This window comes from Coregonus lavaretus (assembly GCF_964263955.1).
Source record: "Coregonus lavaretus genome assembly, chromosome: 10".
NCBI lineage: Eukaryota > Metazoa > Chordata > Actinopteri > Salmoniformes > Salmonidae > Coregonus > Coregonus lavaretus.
Window position 1 is genome coordinate 6825406 of NC_139997.1, and position 16800 is coordinate 6842205.

Here is a 16800-nt window from a genome sequence, read left to right on the forward strand (position 1 = left end):
CAGGATTTTAATCCATGACGGCGTAGTGTGTTACTAATGGTTTTCTTTGAGACTGTGGTCCCAGCTCTCTTCAGGTCATTGACCAGGTCCTGCCGTGTAGTTCTGGGCTGATCCTTCACCTTCCTCATGATCATTGATGTCCTTACACAGCTCTCTGGTCTTGGCCATTGTGGAGAGGTTGGAGTCTGTTTGATTGAGTGTGTGGACAGGTGTCTTTTATACAGGTAATGAGTTCAAACAGGTGCAGTTAATACAGGTAATGAGTGGAAAACAGGAGGGCTTCTTAAAGAAAAACTAACAGGTCTGTGAGAGCCGGAATTCTTACTGGTTGGTAGGTGATCAAATACTTATGTCATGCAATAAAATGCAAATTAATTACTTAAAAACCATACAATGTGATTTTCTGGATTTTTGTTTTAGATTCCGTCTCTCACAGTTGAAGTGTACCTATGATACAAATTACAGACCTCTACATGCTTTGTAAGTAGGAAAACCTGCAAAATCGGCAGTGTATCAAATACTTGTTCTCCCCACTGTATATATATATATATATTTTTTTGTATTATTTATACTATTTTGATATTGAATACTACAATGTTGAGTAGGGCTTGCAAGTTAAGCATCTCACGGTACTTGTGCATGTGACAATTAAACCTGAAACGTATACTTATATTATTATTATTGGATTATATACAGCACCGTGAGTTGCGGTCTCTTTTGGAATTACGCTAATGACATTTATTATCGTTATATGATAACATACTGCATCCTCGATTTTTTTTTTTTTTTAGAACTTTTTCAGATTTGTTCTATTTTCAATGATGTCGGTCTTCCCAGTCAGGCTATGGTGTTGTTATGACTTTGTATGCCTCCCAAATGGCACCCTATTCCCTGGCTAGTGCACTACTTTGCACTATCTGCAAAGGGCTCTGGTCAAAAGTAGTGCATTATATAGGGTGCCATTTGGGGGGGACACTTTATCAAAGGAGAAGCTTTGTGTAGTTGGCATACTTGTCTAAAGCTAAGTGTCTGGGCTGGTTACCCCTGGACAATAAAGATATGGATTAGTTATGAATGTTGTGAATGTGAACAGGGCTTATCGTATCATGTTCGTAGGTTTGGGGAATTTGGTGAAGCTGTGTAATGGTGGAGTGTTGACGTCTTTTCCTTATTTTAGAGGGAAGACTTTGGGCTGTGGAGACACTGTGTTATTAAAGTTACCAACAATTTCCACACAAGAATAAGAGCAATATTGTTAAAAACATGTATTATTAAAACATACAGTGGCTTGCGAAAGTATTCACCCCCCCTTGGCATTTTTCCTATTTTGTTGCCTTACAACCTGGAATTAAAATAGATTTTTTGGGGGTTTGTATCATTTGATTTACACAACATGCCTACCACTTTGAAGATGCAAAATATGTTTTATCGTGAAACAAACAAGAAATAAGACCAAAAAAAATGAAAACTATTGCATAACTATTAACCCACCCCAAAGTCAATACTTTGTAGAGCCACCTTTTGCAGAAATTACAGCTGCAAGTATCTTGGGGTATGTCTCTATAAGCTTGGCACATCTAGCCACTGGGATTTCTGCCCAAAACTGCTCCAGCTCCTTCAAGTTGGATGGGTTCCACTGGTGTACAGCAATCTTTAAGTCATACCACAGATTCTCAATTGGATTGAGGTCTGGGCTTTGACTAGGCCATTCCAAGACATTTAAATGTTTCCCCTTAAACCACTCGAGTGTTGCTTTAGCAGTATGCTTAGGGTCATTGTCCTGCTGGAAGGTGAACCTCTGTCCCAGTCTCAAATCTCTGGAAGACTGAAACAGGTTTCCCTCAAGAACTTCCCTGTATTTAGCGCCATCCATCATTCCTTCAATTCTGACCAGTTTCCCAGTCCCTGCCGATGAAAAACATCCCCACAGCATGATGCTGCCACCACCATGATGGTGTTCTCGGGGTTATGAGAGGTGTTGGGTTTGCGCCAGACATACCGTTTTCCTTGATGGCCAAAACGCTCAATTTTAGTCTCATCTGACCAGAGTAGCTTCTTCCATATGTTTGCTCTTTTGGCGAACACCAAATGTGTTTGCTTATTTTTTCTGGCCACTCTTCTGTAAAGCCCAGCTCTGTGGAGTGTATGGCTTAAAATGGTCCTATGGACAGATACTCCAATCTCCGCTGTGGAGCTTTGCAGCTCCTTCAGGGTTATCTTTGGTCTCTTTGTTGCCTCTCTGATTAATGCCCTCCTTGCCTGGTCCGTGAGTTTTGGTGGGCGGCCCTCGCTTGGCAGGTTTGTTGTGGTGCCATTTTAAAAAATGGATTTAATGGTGCTCCATGGGATGTTCAAAGTTTCAGATATTTTTTTATAACCCAACCCTGATCTGTACTTCTCCACAACTTTGTCCCTGACCTGTTTGGAGAGCTCCTTGGTCTTCATGGTGCCGCTTGCTTGGTGGTGCCCCTTGCTTAGTGGTGTTGCAGACTCTGGGGCCTTTCAGAACAGGTGTATATATGCTGAGATCATGTGACACTTAGATTGCACACAGGTGGACTTTATTTAACTAATTATGTGACATCTGAAGGCAATTGGTTGCACCAGATCTTATTCAGTGGCTTCATAGCAAAGGGGGTGAATATATATGCAACACATTTGTTTACATCCCTGTTAGTGAGCATTTATCCTTTGCCAAGATAATCCATCCACCTGACAGGTGTGGCATATCAAGAAGCTGATTAAACAGCATGATCATTACACAGGTGCACCTTGTGCTGGGAACAATAAAAGGCCACTTTAAAATGTGCAGTTTTGTCACACAACCTAATGCCACAGATGTCTCTTTGAGGGAGCATGCAATTGGCATGATGACTGCAGGAATGTCCACCAGAGCTTTTACCAGATCATTTTATGTTCATTTCTCTACCAAAAGCCTCCTCCAATGTCATTTTAGAGAATTTTGCAGGACGTCCAACCAGCCTCACAACCGCAGGACATGTGTATGGCGTCGTGTGGGCGAGAGGTTTGCTGATGTTAACGTTGTGAACAGAGTGCCCCATGGTGGCGGTGGGGATATGGTATGGGCAGGCATAAGCTATGGACAACGAACACAATTGCATTTTATCGATGGCAATTTGAATGCACAGAGATACCGTGTAAACGAAATCCTGAGGCCCATTGTAGTGCCATTCATCAGCCGCCATCACCTCATGTTTCAGCATGATAATGCAAACCCCCATGTCGCAAGGATCTGTACAAAATTCCTGGAAGTTGAAAATGTCCCAGTTCTTCCATGGCCTGCATACACACCAGACATGTCACCCATTGAGCATGTTTTGGATGCTCTGGATCAACGTGTACGACAGCGTGTTCCAGTTCCCGCCAACATCCAGCTCTTCGCACTGCCATTGAAGAGGAGTGGGACAACATACCACAGGCCACAATCAAAAGCCTGATCAACTCTATGCGAAGGAGATGTGTCACGCTGCATGAGGCAAATGGTGGTCACAACCGATACTGACTGGTTTTCTGACCCACGCCCCTACTTTTTTTTAAGGTATCTGTGACCAACAGATGCATATCTATATTCCCAGTCATGTGAAATCCATAGATTAGGGCCTAATGAATGTATTTCAATTGACTGATTTCCTTATATGAACTGTAACTCAGTAAAATCTTTGAAATTGTTGCATGTTGTGTTTATACGTATTTTTGTTCAGTATATATTCCACTGCTACTAGAGCTTGCTGTTGCGTGATAGCAAACAAGAAAATAACTGTAATTCATCTATAGCTTCAAGTCTATTTTCTCACTGAAAATATTAATATCAAGGAAAAATGTCTGAGACAGCCCCAATGCAGACCCTTGTTGTTCAAAACAACATCAACTGCAGCACATGTATGATGTGGTTTCTGTGCACTGGGATCAGCCACACATCAACATGTAGCCTACTGGCATCCCTATGGTATCTGTTTAGTTTCATAGTGCATACACAAAAGTATTCTCTGGTACCACATGATATGATAAGATATAAGATAATTACATACATGTGGTTCCACATAGAAATGTTTTAAAGATGGGACCTACCTTCATATTTGTCAGAAAAATGACATGCCGGTATTAATATTGTTGCAGACAGTATAAAGTAATCATCCATGTCTCCAAAATTGAAACAACAGAAAATAATTTCAAGTTCTGATATGGTGTACTCATAAATTATTGTTATTCAATCAACGCCGTTTTTCTTTCTTTGCAAAACGTATTCCGGCTTTAGCGGAGTGTAGCCTATGACGTTGCAGTGTTTGTTGTGCTTTGTATTCTCAAATCAAAAGTGATACTATAGCACCCTCTGTTGGGGCACAGCTGCACCACAGTGTGAGGTCTAGTTTATAATCGTGTATATTCAAACTGTAGTATAGTCAATCACCCAGTAGAGGGCAGTGGAGAGATACAGATGGATGAAGTCTAGAAGTTGCTGAGAGAAAATTGTGGCTGCGTCTGTAAAAACGTTACTAGCTGTCATGTTCTTGCTTGTCCATTACGAAGACAAAACCAGAAAGTGTACTGTAACTGATTGCCAAAAGCAGTTTATTTAATTAACCCTCACTTCAACCTGAATTTGTTGGTCACTTGTTAAAAAATAAAAATAAACACTTCACTTGCTATTTCTCAATTGATATTTTTCTCCAGTGCGTTTTGAGAATGGGGTGAGGAGAAAATGTGAGGAATGGAGGAAAGTTAAAAGATATATAAAGATACATCTTATTCAGATGAAGATCTGATGTACGGAACATTAACTAAAGTGCATACTGTATATTCAACATATTTAGTCAATTTTGTTTAATGAAATGTGGTGATTTAATAAACAGGTTTTGCAGCATTATAAACAATTAGAGCAAATACATGATTTACATGTCAAAATTCCATAGGCCTAATTTAGGTCTAGATTCAATCAGATCAATCGTTAACCAGCGATAGCCGACACCCGCATAGCTGATGTTTAGCACCCACATAGCTGATGTTTCGGAGGTGTCAAATCTGTAACTGCATTGGATCTGTCAAATCGGTGAGCAGCCACTCCTGTTAGAAGTTCAGAATGAGAAAGTGTAGGATAAATAATGACGCTCAAATTGAAAATCATTAAACTAAAAAAAGAGGATTTCTATCATCATAATGGAGGGGTAGATTATATCTCACATTCCAGTGTTCCTACTTGTAAACAAGGCTGCATGGGATTTATCTTAATGCGACTCCATGCTGCCAATGGCAATGTCCGCTTTAGGTATAATGCCAGGAGCCGCTTGTGGATTTGACAGCTCTATGCAGTTCCACCGCCAAAACAACCGCTATGCGGATGTCGGCTAAAGTGGATCTGATTGAATAGAGCCCTAATTTAATTGTGTCAAATATCCATTCTCTAAAATGGCATCTAAACCATTTTCCAGTTATGAAAGATTCGTACCAAAGGCGCACACACGTACACACACACACACGTACACACACACACGTACACGCACACACACACACACACACACACACACTCAAAACAGAAAAGTCAGATAATGAGACACCCAGACCCACAGTACAATATTTAGTGTCTTTATAAAACAACATATTTGCTAAATATAGCCAAGGCTAATTTAAATATGCATAAATAGCAAGAAAATAATTTCCCATTTCATTTCAATTAAAACAATTCTGAATAGCAATATTTATACATAGATTAGATAAGAGCAATATATGAACATAGGGTACAAACCCCTTTAAATTTCTTAACGCACCCATCAAGAGCAGGACATAGCTAAAGCAATAATACGGTGTATATCAGTCTAACAAATTGTACACATCTTGGTCTTTAGAAGAAACACAGATACCATATGTAACACAAGGCTTATTGAAGTTTGTGAAATATCAAACTCCACATCTTTGGATGGGTTATCGATGATAAAAACCACAACAAGTATAATACAACAATAATCAATATGACTATGGTCAAAATCTTTAAAACATTTTGTATATATTTACAAAACCTGAGAACAAGGCAATACAAGGGTGAAAACAAGTTTTGGATCCAGACTTTTTTTTAAAGTCAAGTGAATAATTTTCTCCTGGTGTTGAATGTTCTTCAGTGGCTTTGGCTACCCTGTTTATTAGAACTGATATTTGGTCTGCAACTTTGGATGCATTTGGAATCCGTTTGTAGCTTATAAATGACTTTGATGGCTGATATCGGTTTATTTCTTTGTAGACTGTGAATTTGGGAAACAACCTATTGCCATTATTAAGTATACTATGAATTATACTATGAATTACACATTTACATTAATTGTAGTCAATAATCCAAATATAAACACTGTTATCATGTCCTGAGAGTATTATTATTATTTATTTAGTTTTTAGTACTTTTGCAACATGCAAAATCTATTCATCCAGTTTTACTTCTTCAAATGAAATGTTTTTATCAAAATCCTTATGATTTGGATCTGAGATGTCTAAAATCAACTGTTTTCCAGTAATGACCCTGTTTTTTATACATTTATATTCCCAGACATTACTCCCCTCAAACTCTCATTTCCTCAGCCTTATATCCTTATATCTCTAAACAGCAGGTAGAAAATCTTTCAGGCAGAGAACTCTCTCTGTTCTGTATGGTTCTTTGAACTCTGAGATTAAGCATCAGTTAGCTATCTGTTGGAAGTGTCAGTTGGCCGGCTCAGGGATGGGAGAGGCGTGGTTCTCCAGTCTCATGGTCCAGGGGTCAGGGGTCGGGGTGTAAAATGGAGGGTGGGTAAGGACTTCCCCCCCAGGCCCCGCCAGGGCAAAGGTGAACACGCCCCTCTGTCTCTTCAGCTCCACCTCGTCAACCACATGTTTCCTGTCTGACCAGTGATGCCGAGCCTCCCGGCCCTCCCTGCCCTCCCTGCCCTCCTGGCTCTCTCTGCTGTCACTGTTCAAGTCCTTATAGCCCAGGCCCTTGCCACCCAGACCCAGGGCCCGTCTCTCTCTCTCCCCCAGGCCCAGACCATGACCTCTAACGCCTCTGTGGGAGGAGGGCAGGAGTCGGCAGCCACCCTTAGACAGACCCTGCCCCTTGCCGTCCTCGTTGTGATTGGCCGAACCCAGAGGACCCTGCAGGACGTTGTTGGCTGAGCGCCAGGCAGCGGGCTTGCGGCCCCGTCGAGGGCGTGAGACGCGGCAGCTCTGCCTCTTGATGTGGCGGTGCAGGTGGTCTGAGCGCGTGAAGCTCTTGTAGCAGTGCTCACACTGGTAGGGTCGCACCCCTGTGTGGATACGCAGGTGGTTCTTCAGGTCGTAGTTGTGGACAAACTTGGAGTTGCAGTGGAGGCAGATGTAGGGCCGTTCACCAGTGTGCTTCCGCATGTGGATCTTCAGCTTGTCCTGCCTGAATAGAAAAAATAGGATTTTATATGATTTACTTTAGTTCACCTTTATTTTACCAGGTTGTCCCATTGAGGTCAAAATATATATATTTTTCAAGGGGTTGTCCTTTCAAGTATGTGTTTTGAAAGATGTATCAGAGATTAAAGCATTGTTGGTGGGTATACTCTGGGGTATGTACTAAATGTGCCAGGTGAAACTATCGTGCCAGAGCAGAGGCAGGAAGTGACTAGAAAGAAAGACAGGGGGTTTCCACTTCTTAGGTCTCGGATGATATTCAGATGAGAGGATACAAATTAAATGCCTTAACCACAAAAACACACCCATAATACCCCTCTCAATGTCAGATGTTAATGATTGTTATCTTGTTCTACATGTAGGCATTTTGATAATTATATTAGAATATGATCAGGCAACACTTTTACCTAATCCCTTATCCACTTCTCCACATACGCGGCATCACTAATGGATACTGTATGTGTCAGTACTGTGTTTATTGGCTTTTTATAATCTTGCAGAAGATGGTACAGTATGAAGAGAGTTTGTCATACCTGGTGAAGCGCACCTCACAGATGGTGCACATGTATGGTTTCTCTCCTGTGTGAGTCCTCATGTGTCTGGGTAGTTTCCCCGCCCCCTGGATCACCTTGTTACAGATGGGACACTGCTGGGATGCTTTCGGCTTCATCTTCCTCTCCTCCTCCATCTGCCAGGGAGGGAACAGCGCCCCCAGGTGGCTCGATGCTCTCAGGAAGCTCAGGTAGGACCGGAAGTCTTCCTCGTGCTTTATCTGACCCGGGTGGAGGCGAGGCCCCTCAGACCCCATCCCCAGGCCGGAGGTCATTAAGTCTTTCAGGAAGTCACCGTGAAGCATGCTGGGCGGGACTTCCTCCTTCAGCTCCTCCTTGATGACCTCTCTCTTCACAGCCAGGTCTAAAGGTCGGTTGTCCAGTTGAGGGGGGTGGGAGGAGGGGCGGAGGGGCGGGGTCTGGGCGTGGTGGCTGGGGTTGTGGTTGGGGTCTGGGACCTGCGGGGGAAATCCTTGGAACTCTGCAGCCCACATGGGAGGGTAGTAGCCGGGGTGCAGAGGGGAAAAGTTGGCCCTCCTGTCCAGGACTGCTGGTAGTTTAGGGTACAGCCCTTCCTGTAGCAGAGACTCAATGGAAAAGTCCTTGAGGGCTCGGCTCTCCATGCGTTCATGCTCCCGCCTGGGTTTCTCACACTGGGAGTCTGTGTCTGTGCACTTCCTGTTCCTCTGCAGCTCGTACTGGTGCTGGTACTGGGAGGTACTGGGTGGACTTGGTGGTACTTCTCTCTCTGACCCGACCTGGTCCTGACTCTCTGATGACCTCGTTGACCACTCACTGGCGTTGTCCTCCTCATGAACCTCCTGCTCGTCCTTCCTCGACTCTTCCTCTTCCTCTTCCTCCTCCTCCTCCTCCTCCTCCTCTTCCTCATCTCCCTCTCCTCCTCCTCCTCCTCCTCTTCCTCCCTTGCCAGAGTCCATAATCTCCAGACAGACGTTGACAATGCAGGGGATCTCCAGCATCTGAGCCGCTCCAAGAATTTCCTTCACGTTGGACGCCGTCACCGTCAGCGTAGACGTGTAGGCGAACTCCAAGATGGCCGTCAGCGACTCGGGGGCCACGAAGTCTATCTCATACACCCCGTGCTTGTCCCCTCCGTCTGAGGCCACGGTGAAGAGCTTGTTGAAATACTGGCTACAGGCGGCGAGGACAGAGCGGTGGGTCTGATACTCCTGGCCACGTACGATGAGCACCACGTCACAGAGTAACCCGGTTCGGCGCTGTTCGTTAAGGCAGCACAGGACATCACTGCTGTGGTTGGGGAATGGAATCCCGATCAGGTCATCTTCACTGTGGCCCATCCTCTACTCTCCTTCTCCTTTCTCTGATCTACAGAACAGGGAGACAGACATTAACTATGAGTACTATGTAGACATTATGTTTAACCAGGCAAGTCACTGATTTATAGCAATCACATTTATTTCACATTTATAGTCCTCTTTACATCAACAGTTGTCACAAAGAGCTTTACAGTAACCCTGCCTATATCCCAAAGAGCTTTACAGTAACCCTGCCTAGATCCCAAAGAGCTGTACAGTAACCCTGCCTAGAACCCAAAGAGCTTTACAGTAACCCTGCCTAGATCCCAAAGAGCTTTACAGTAACGCTGCCTAGATCCCAAAGAGCTTTACAGTAACCCTGCCTAGATCCCAAAGAGCTTTACAGTAATCCTGCCTAGATCCTAAAGAGCTTTACAGTAACCCTGCCTAGATCCCAAAGAGCTTTACAGTAACAGTAATCCATTGCCTAGATCCCAAAGAGCTTTACAGTAACCCTGCCTAGATCCCAAAGAGCTTTACAGTAACCCTGCCTAGACCCCAAAGAGCTTTACAGTAACCCTGCCTAGATCCCAAAGAGCTTTACAGTAACCCTGCCTAGATCACAAAGAGCTTTACAGTAACCCTGCCTAGATCCCAACAAGCTTTACAGTAACCCTGCCTAGATCTCAAAGAGCTTTACAGTAACCCTGCCTAGATCCCAAAGAGCTTTACAGTAACCCTGCCTAGATCCCAAAGAGCTTTACAGTAACCCTGTCTAGATCCCAAAGAGCTTTACAGTAACCCTGCCTAGATCCCAAAGAGCTTTACAGTAATGCTGCCTAGATCCCAAAGAGCTTTACAGTAACCCTTTGTAGATCCCAAAGAGCTTTACAGTAACCCTTCCTATATCCCAAAGCGCTTTACAGTAACCCTGCCTAGATCCCAAAGAGCTTTACAGTAACCCTGCATAGATCCCAAAGCGCTTTACAGTAACCCTGCCAAGATCCCAAAGAGCTTTACAGTAACCCTGCCTATATCCCAAAGAGCTTTACAGTAACCCTGCCTAGATCCCAAATAGCTTTACAGTAACCCTGCCTAGATCCCAAAGAGCTTTACAGTAACCCTGCCTAGATCCCAAAGAGCTTTACAGTAACCCTGCCTAGATCCCAAAGAGCTTTACAGTAACGCTGTCTAGATCCCAAAGAGCTTTACAGTAACGCTTCCTAGATCCCAAAGAGCTTTACAGTAACACTGCCTAGATCCCAAAGAGCTTTACAGTAACCCTGCCTAGATCCCAAAGAGCTTTACAGTAACGCTGCCTAGATCCCAAAGACCTTTACAGTAACCCTGTCTAGATCCCAAAGAGCTTTACAGTAACGCTGCCTAGATCCCAAAGAGCTTTACAGTAACGCTGCCTAGATCCCAAAGAGCTTTACAGTAACCCTGTCTAGATCCCAAAGAGCTTTACAGTAACGCTGCCTAGATCCCAAAGAGCTTTACAGTAACGCTGCCTAGATCCCAAAGAGCTTTACAGTAACGCTGCCTAGATCCCAAAGAGCTTTACAGTAACGCTGCCTAGATCCCAAAGAGGGAGCAGAAACACAGTGACAAAGAAGCGTTATTACTATGGAGGTAGACATGTTATTTTCTTTATAAAATGTATAAAACATTATTTCACCAGGCAAGTTAATTTAGAACATGTAGAGATACAACAAATCACTTTGCAGAGCTGCACGGACCACAGTTGACGATCGATTCATTGTCTTTTGATTATAGTAAAAGTGGTGTTGAATGCTATCCTAAATGGTCTTGTCCATTCTAAGTAATGTTTACAGTGAGTGAAAAAATGGTTTGGGACAGTTTCTCGCCCATTCATGTCTTGTCTATAAATAGAGCTTAAACTTAGCTGTCCGCTCCTCAGTGGTTAGAGCGGCCATGTGGATAGATACTTTCAGATGGCTTCTTGCCACAACTGCATTGTTGATTGGATCTCAATGGTCCATAGTTAACATTACAGAAGAATCAGAGTATGTACGCTATGAGTTTCCAACCCCATATTAACACTCCTCTCTCTATACATCACACAGGAGAAATATTTAAAACATCTCCTTAATTAATTTCTAGTTGACATTGTGCTCAGTTACCAATCAAATGTATAATGTTCTCGATCTTGTTGCTAGGGAACAGTTGCTATGATTATGATACAGATGTAGACAGTATCTACACACAGTGGAAGACCTATAAGCGAATATATAAGCTACAGATATACAGTGGAGGATGAAGTAACTGTGATGGGCAACTTGAAACAAAAGACAGAGTGGAATTCAGAGAGCTTATTGTATCTGTTCTGCCTCCAGACAGTTAATATAAAGAGCAAGTTGCTTCATTGTAAAATATGCGTCCATAATAAGAGTAAACTATCCCTCAATTCACACAGATTGCTATAACCTCTAGGACATAAGATCAATAAGGTCTAGCATATCTTTCATCTGCTTTACCATATTAGCATTATTCTTGGAAGCAGCTGATATTGACACAAGGGATCTAATCATCTTCTAGGTCTTGGTAAGGCATGGATGTCATGTCAAAAGGTCAGCTCTGTAACAATAGAAGGAAAAGAGACAAAGGGATGGGATCTGTGGGCTTTAGGGTCTTGGCTTCACCAGATTTCCTTAAGTAACTCTCAGCATTCGTTCAGCACAGAGGACAGACAGAGGGAGGAGAGGATGGATCTTGAGAGAGAGAGAGAGAGAGAGAGAGAGAGAGAGAGAGAGAGAGAGAGAGAGAGAGAGAGAGAGAGAGAGAGAGAGAGAGAGAAGGGGAGGGGGGGGGCAGAGAAAGAGAGGGAGAAAGAGATATAGAGAGCAAGTGAGAGAAAAAGGCATCAGATGTCCCCAAAAGTTCCCTAACAGGTTGCACAAGAACCAGCGCTGTGTAGGACTAGGAGCCCCTCCCTGGAATACCCAGCCAAGTCAAATAGTTGGTGTGGAGCTTAGAACAACAGAGTGAATGAGAGAGGGGCCTGGGAGGGCCTGGGAGGGCCTGGGAGGGAGGCCGCGGTTGGTCTCTATCTGTGTCCCAAATGGCACCCCATTCCCTTTATAGTGCACTATTTCGACCAGATCCCTATATGCCCTGGTCTAAAGTAGTGCCCTATTTAGGGAATAGGGTGCCGCTTGGGACGCAAGCCTGTCTCCCCCCACCCTGGGAACATGGGCTGCTAGCCAGGCAGTAGCCAACGCTCCCCTCTCTCGCTGCTCCAGCGCTAACGACACTGTTTCCTCACTCACCTCTAGTGCTGTGGCAGGCAGTGTCATCATTAGAGGCTGCCAGGGGCCAGACAGACAGGGTCTAACAGTAACATAGTTATCTTTCTGTGTCCCCAAACTCCCCATCACCACCTCTGATTAGTGACCCCAGAGCTACCAAGGGAAACACTTGTCTGGACTGAGCTACGCCGTATGTAGCGAATTAAGTGTGTTAGCTGGGAGACTTAGGGAACTCAGAACACTGTACAACGGCATTTAGAGCCAAACTTACCTACAGTCTGTGTTTAGAATGAGTTGGTTATAAAAAAAAATCAGTGGTGTAAAGTATTTAAGTAAAACTAATTTTTTGGGGAGTATTCTTTCTTTACATTAATATTTATATTTTTGACAACTTTTACTTTTACTTCACTACATTCCTAAAGAAAATATATGACACCCAAAAGTACTCGTTACATTTCGAATGCACAGGCAGGACAGCAATATGGTCCAAATCACGCGCATATCAATATAACGCAGTCATCCTGATCTGACTCACTAAACACAAATACTGTGTTTGTAAATGATGTCTGAGTGTTAGTGTGTCCATGTCTGTCCGTAAAAATAAACAAAAATAAATAAATTGTGCCGTCTGGTTTGCTTAATATAAGGAATTTGATGCGTAGCATTTACTTTAACTTTTAAACTTTTACTCAAGTAATATTTTACTGGTGACTTTCACTTTTACTTGAGTCATTTTCTATTAAGGTATCTTTACTTTTACTCAAGTATGACAATTGAGTACTTTATCCACCACTGAATTTTTTAAATAAAGATGGCCGTACACTATCAGACTCCCAATAATTGAATTACTAAAGGTGAACACAGAGCCTTCCCAGATAACCTCGACCAAAGTTTATAACTATTTATTTACATTTATTATTTACTCCCAAATTATGATTTTGTTGATTGTTTTAAATCAAATGTATTCTTAACTGTATAGTCACAGAATATAAAGGATATTGATATGAAACTACTCTTGTCTGGTTTGACGACACCTGTGACATTCAGTAGATGAAGTGGCTTTTTCTATAGACAAAACGTTCATATAGAAATAGTGAATTATTGGGAAGGACAAATGAATTTAAATATATAAATAGTTGATACTGTATACTGTATATTGAGACATCTCTGATGTATACTTATACCTATAGCATACTTACTATCAGCTGGTGCGCTGTGTAAAAAAATATTGATAATCTGAAGATTTATGTTAAATTGGCTATTTCCAAGTTTCATTTTGTTTTTGGAAAGTATAATGAGAATATATTAGAAATAGTCAATGTTTTCACTAGTGAATTGAAAGCTCATTAAACCTATAAGCAAATCGCACAGTAGTTTGTTTAAATAAAGACCAATCCCAGAGGAGTTTATTATCGAGCCATCCACTGAGCCTTCAGGAGAGCCCCGAGGTTCACACCATTATCTGCCTCAGACAGTCAAGACATTGTTTTGGTGGTTTATTAGGTCTCAGAGGACAACCTCTGGTTTATTGAATCCATTCTGGTAAAATGTTAAAGAGTACCCACTTTATTAAATATGATATAGCAAGATATCATACTTTACAATAAGGTTATCTTTATAAAGGGTTTATAATTAGTTTATTGGCTGTGATTATTATTTTATAGAACCATTATAAATCATTAATAGATATTAATTTATTTATATTTCTTATGATAATGCCATTTTTCGGTTTGAATTAAAGAGTTCAATTTAGACCACTGATGCTTTTCATTAAATTATTGATGATCCATGGCAGACGTGATAGTTTTTAAAGAATCGTTGATGTCTTCTTTGACAACCACTTGTATCAAGCTCACAACCTGTCCTCGTGTTGTGAGTTTAAGTGATTTATGACAAATTAATTATAATTCAGACTGTCTCATTAAGAGTCAAAATATATTTTCATATTTGCTACTCTGTAAAACAAATCCTTATAGCAAATTTTACTTGAGTGTTTCAACATCTCTTTATTTTTTATATATATACAGTACCCCATTTAAAAAAAAGTAGACAACAAACAATCGCTGTAAAACAAGCTAGCCTCATCCCTATATTTGGAGGGGATAAGAGTGTCACAAACAGTAATCTTCTCACCCCCATAGCAGAGTCTTATTCTCTCAACACACTCCAACTTCAACATATAAAACCTTAACTTTTGTCTCAGAAGTTATATCTTAGCCCCAGTACTGTGTAAGAGTTCAATTCTCTTACACACATTTTATTATTTCATAGTTTTTTTGTTGTTGCCTCAAATCCACCAGCACAGGTGTCTGTTTTGACTACATAATGAATTCAATGAAACCACATCAGGAGATTAAAATAAGATACAAAAAAAGTTACAGCAAAAATACTGTTTTTAACATTTCTTCTACACAGTAAAATACATTCCTATTAATTTTGTCTCCACATTTATATTGCGAACGAGGTCTTTGCACCCTCATTTTCTGAAGACGCCGTCTCACGGTGCTACCCAAACAATTACGTGAGTCATAAATTACTGTGTCCACACCCAGAGCTGAGGCACTGTCAGTGTTGCACCTGGGAGGAATACATCACAACAGACATGATCTAAAGATCTAAAACATAGCTAACTATACACACACACACAAACACATACACACTGAACAGGTGCACTGTAGAAAAGGAAGACCCATACACTGCAAGCAATAAGCAGGCACACTCACTCAAACACAAACGTACACAAACTAGATACAGAATTTTCAGCACGCCAAAAGTCAGCAGAATTCCGAACAAGAATCCTTAGAATTCTAAACCGAATCCTCATCACCTACCTTCTTAATTCCTTTCTTTCCTTGTTTGTTTATAATTCAGAGTCTACCAGTGGTGTCCAGTGACCTGTCACATTGCCTCTTCAGAATAGCGTATCCAGAGCTGACAGTCAGTCAGTCAGTCCATTCACAGTCACAGCCACCTCGCATCGGCCGCCCATTCACAAAAAACAGGAACACTTCCAAAACCAATACAAAGACAAGCAACAGCTAAAGGAGTGTAACAGTGGACCACCGGACCGGAGCGCAGAGAGGTGTGTGTGTGTCCCTGGCAGGCTTAAACAGGTTGGTGAGCAGAGCAACAGTGGAGTTGAGAGAGAGCGAGAGACAGCAGGCAGGGAAGGCAGGCTTGTCTGATTCACAGTAGGGAGAGAGAGCAGAGCAGCATTACTGTAATGTGGAGATGTTGCACCACTAGTTTTTATAGCAGGGTGGGTAGCTGAAAGATAATAATACCCCAGCCCTCCTCCACAACACAAGTTAAGCACAGTGTGTAATAAACTCATGGCTCAGACACCCTCTGATTTAGGTCAGACAAAATTAATTTTTAGTTTTGTTAGAGTGAAATTCATTATGGAAGGAGTGGGGTGAAGCAGTAAGGGGTTGTTTGGGGTAAAAAATAAATAAAGGAAAGAAATCAAATAAAAATGCTAAAAACTATTTATGAACCTCCAGTGGTCACTACAACAGAGATCAGAGGTGAAGCACCAGAGTAGAGATCAGAGATGAAGCAACAGAGTAGAGATCAGAGATGAAGCAACAGAGTAGAGATCAGAGGTGAAGCAACAGAGTAGAGATCAGAGATGAAGCAACAGAGTAGAGATCAGAGATGAAGCAACAGAGTAGAGATCAGAGATGAAGCAACAGAGTAGAGGTCAGAGGTGAAGCAACAGAGTAGAGATCAGAGATGAAGCAACAGAGTAGAGATCAGAGATGAAGCAACAGAGTAGAGATCAGAGATGAAGCAACATAGTAGAGATCAGAGGTGAAGCAACAGAGTAGAGATCAGAGATGAAGAGATGAACCGCTCTGCCACATTATACCGCTCAGCCATATTATACTGCTCAGCCATATTATACTGCTCTGCCGGTCTGTAGAGGTGGATGACAGACTCCTTAGACCAGGGTGTTTACATAGAACAGAAAAAAAGAAACAGAGAGAAAAGATGTGGTCGCCCTCCTCTTCAATCTAGAAAGGGAAAGTATCTGTCTGGCATGTGGACTCTGATAGGCGGGCGAGAGAGAGTGAGCGAAAGACAGCGAGCGAGAAACTGAGAGACTGAGAAACCTCACACGCTATCAGAGGGGTGGGCTTCACTGAACTTTAAGACAATTAAAATGTGAGATGGCAAAGGAAGTCGTTTTTTCTTGTCTCATAACAATGAACTCAGCGCTCAGTGTCTAGGACAAATAGAACAATGTAGATCTCATTCTCTTCCAGTGTTTCCTGAATGTCA

At 42.2% G+C, this 16800-nt stretch overlaps 1 protein-coding gene across 1 annotated transcript; it reads right to left on the reverse strand.

Annotated features, from left to right (window-relative positions):
• Positions 1-4844: 4844 nt before the first annotated feature.
• Positions 4845-15738, reverse strand: LOC311135518 (zinc finger and BTB domain-containing protein 7C-like). Its single transcript, XM_084169527.1, is given in 5 exon segments — positions 4845-7405; positions 7953-8859; positions 8862-8901; positions 8903-9317; positions 15348-15738. Coding segments are annotated over 4 exon segments (2037 nt in total). The 5' UTR covers positions 9290-9317; positions 15348-15738; the 3' UTR covers positions 4845-6702.
• Between the last annotated feature and the right edge of the window lie 1062 nt (positions 15739-16800).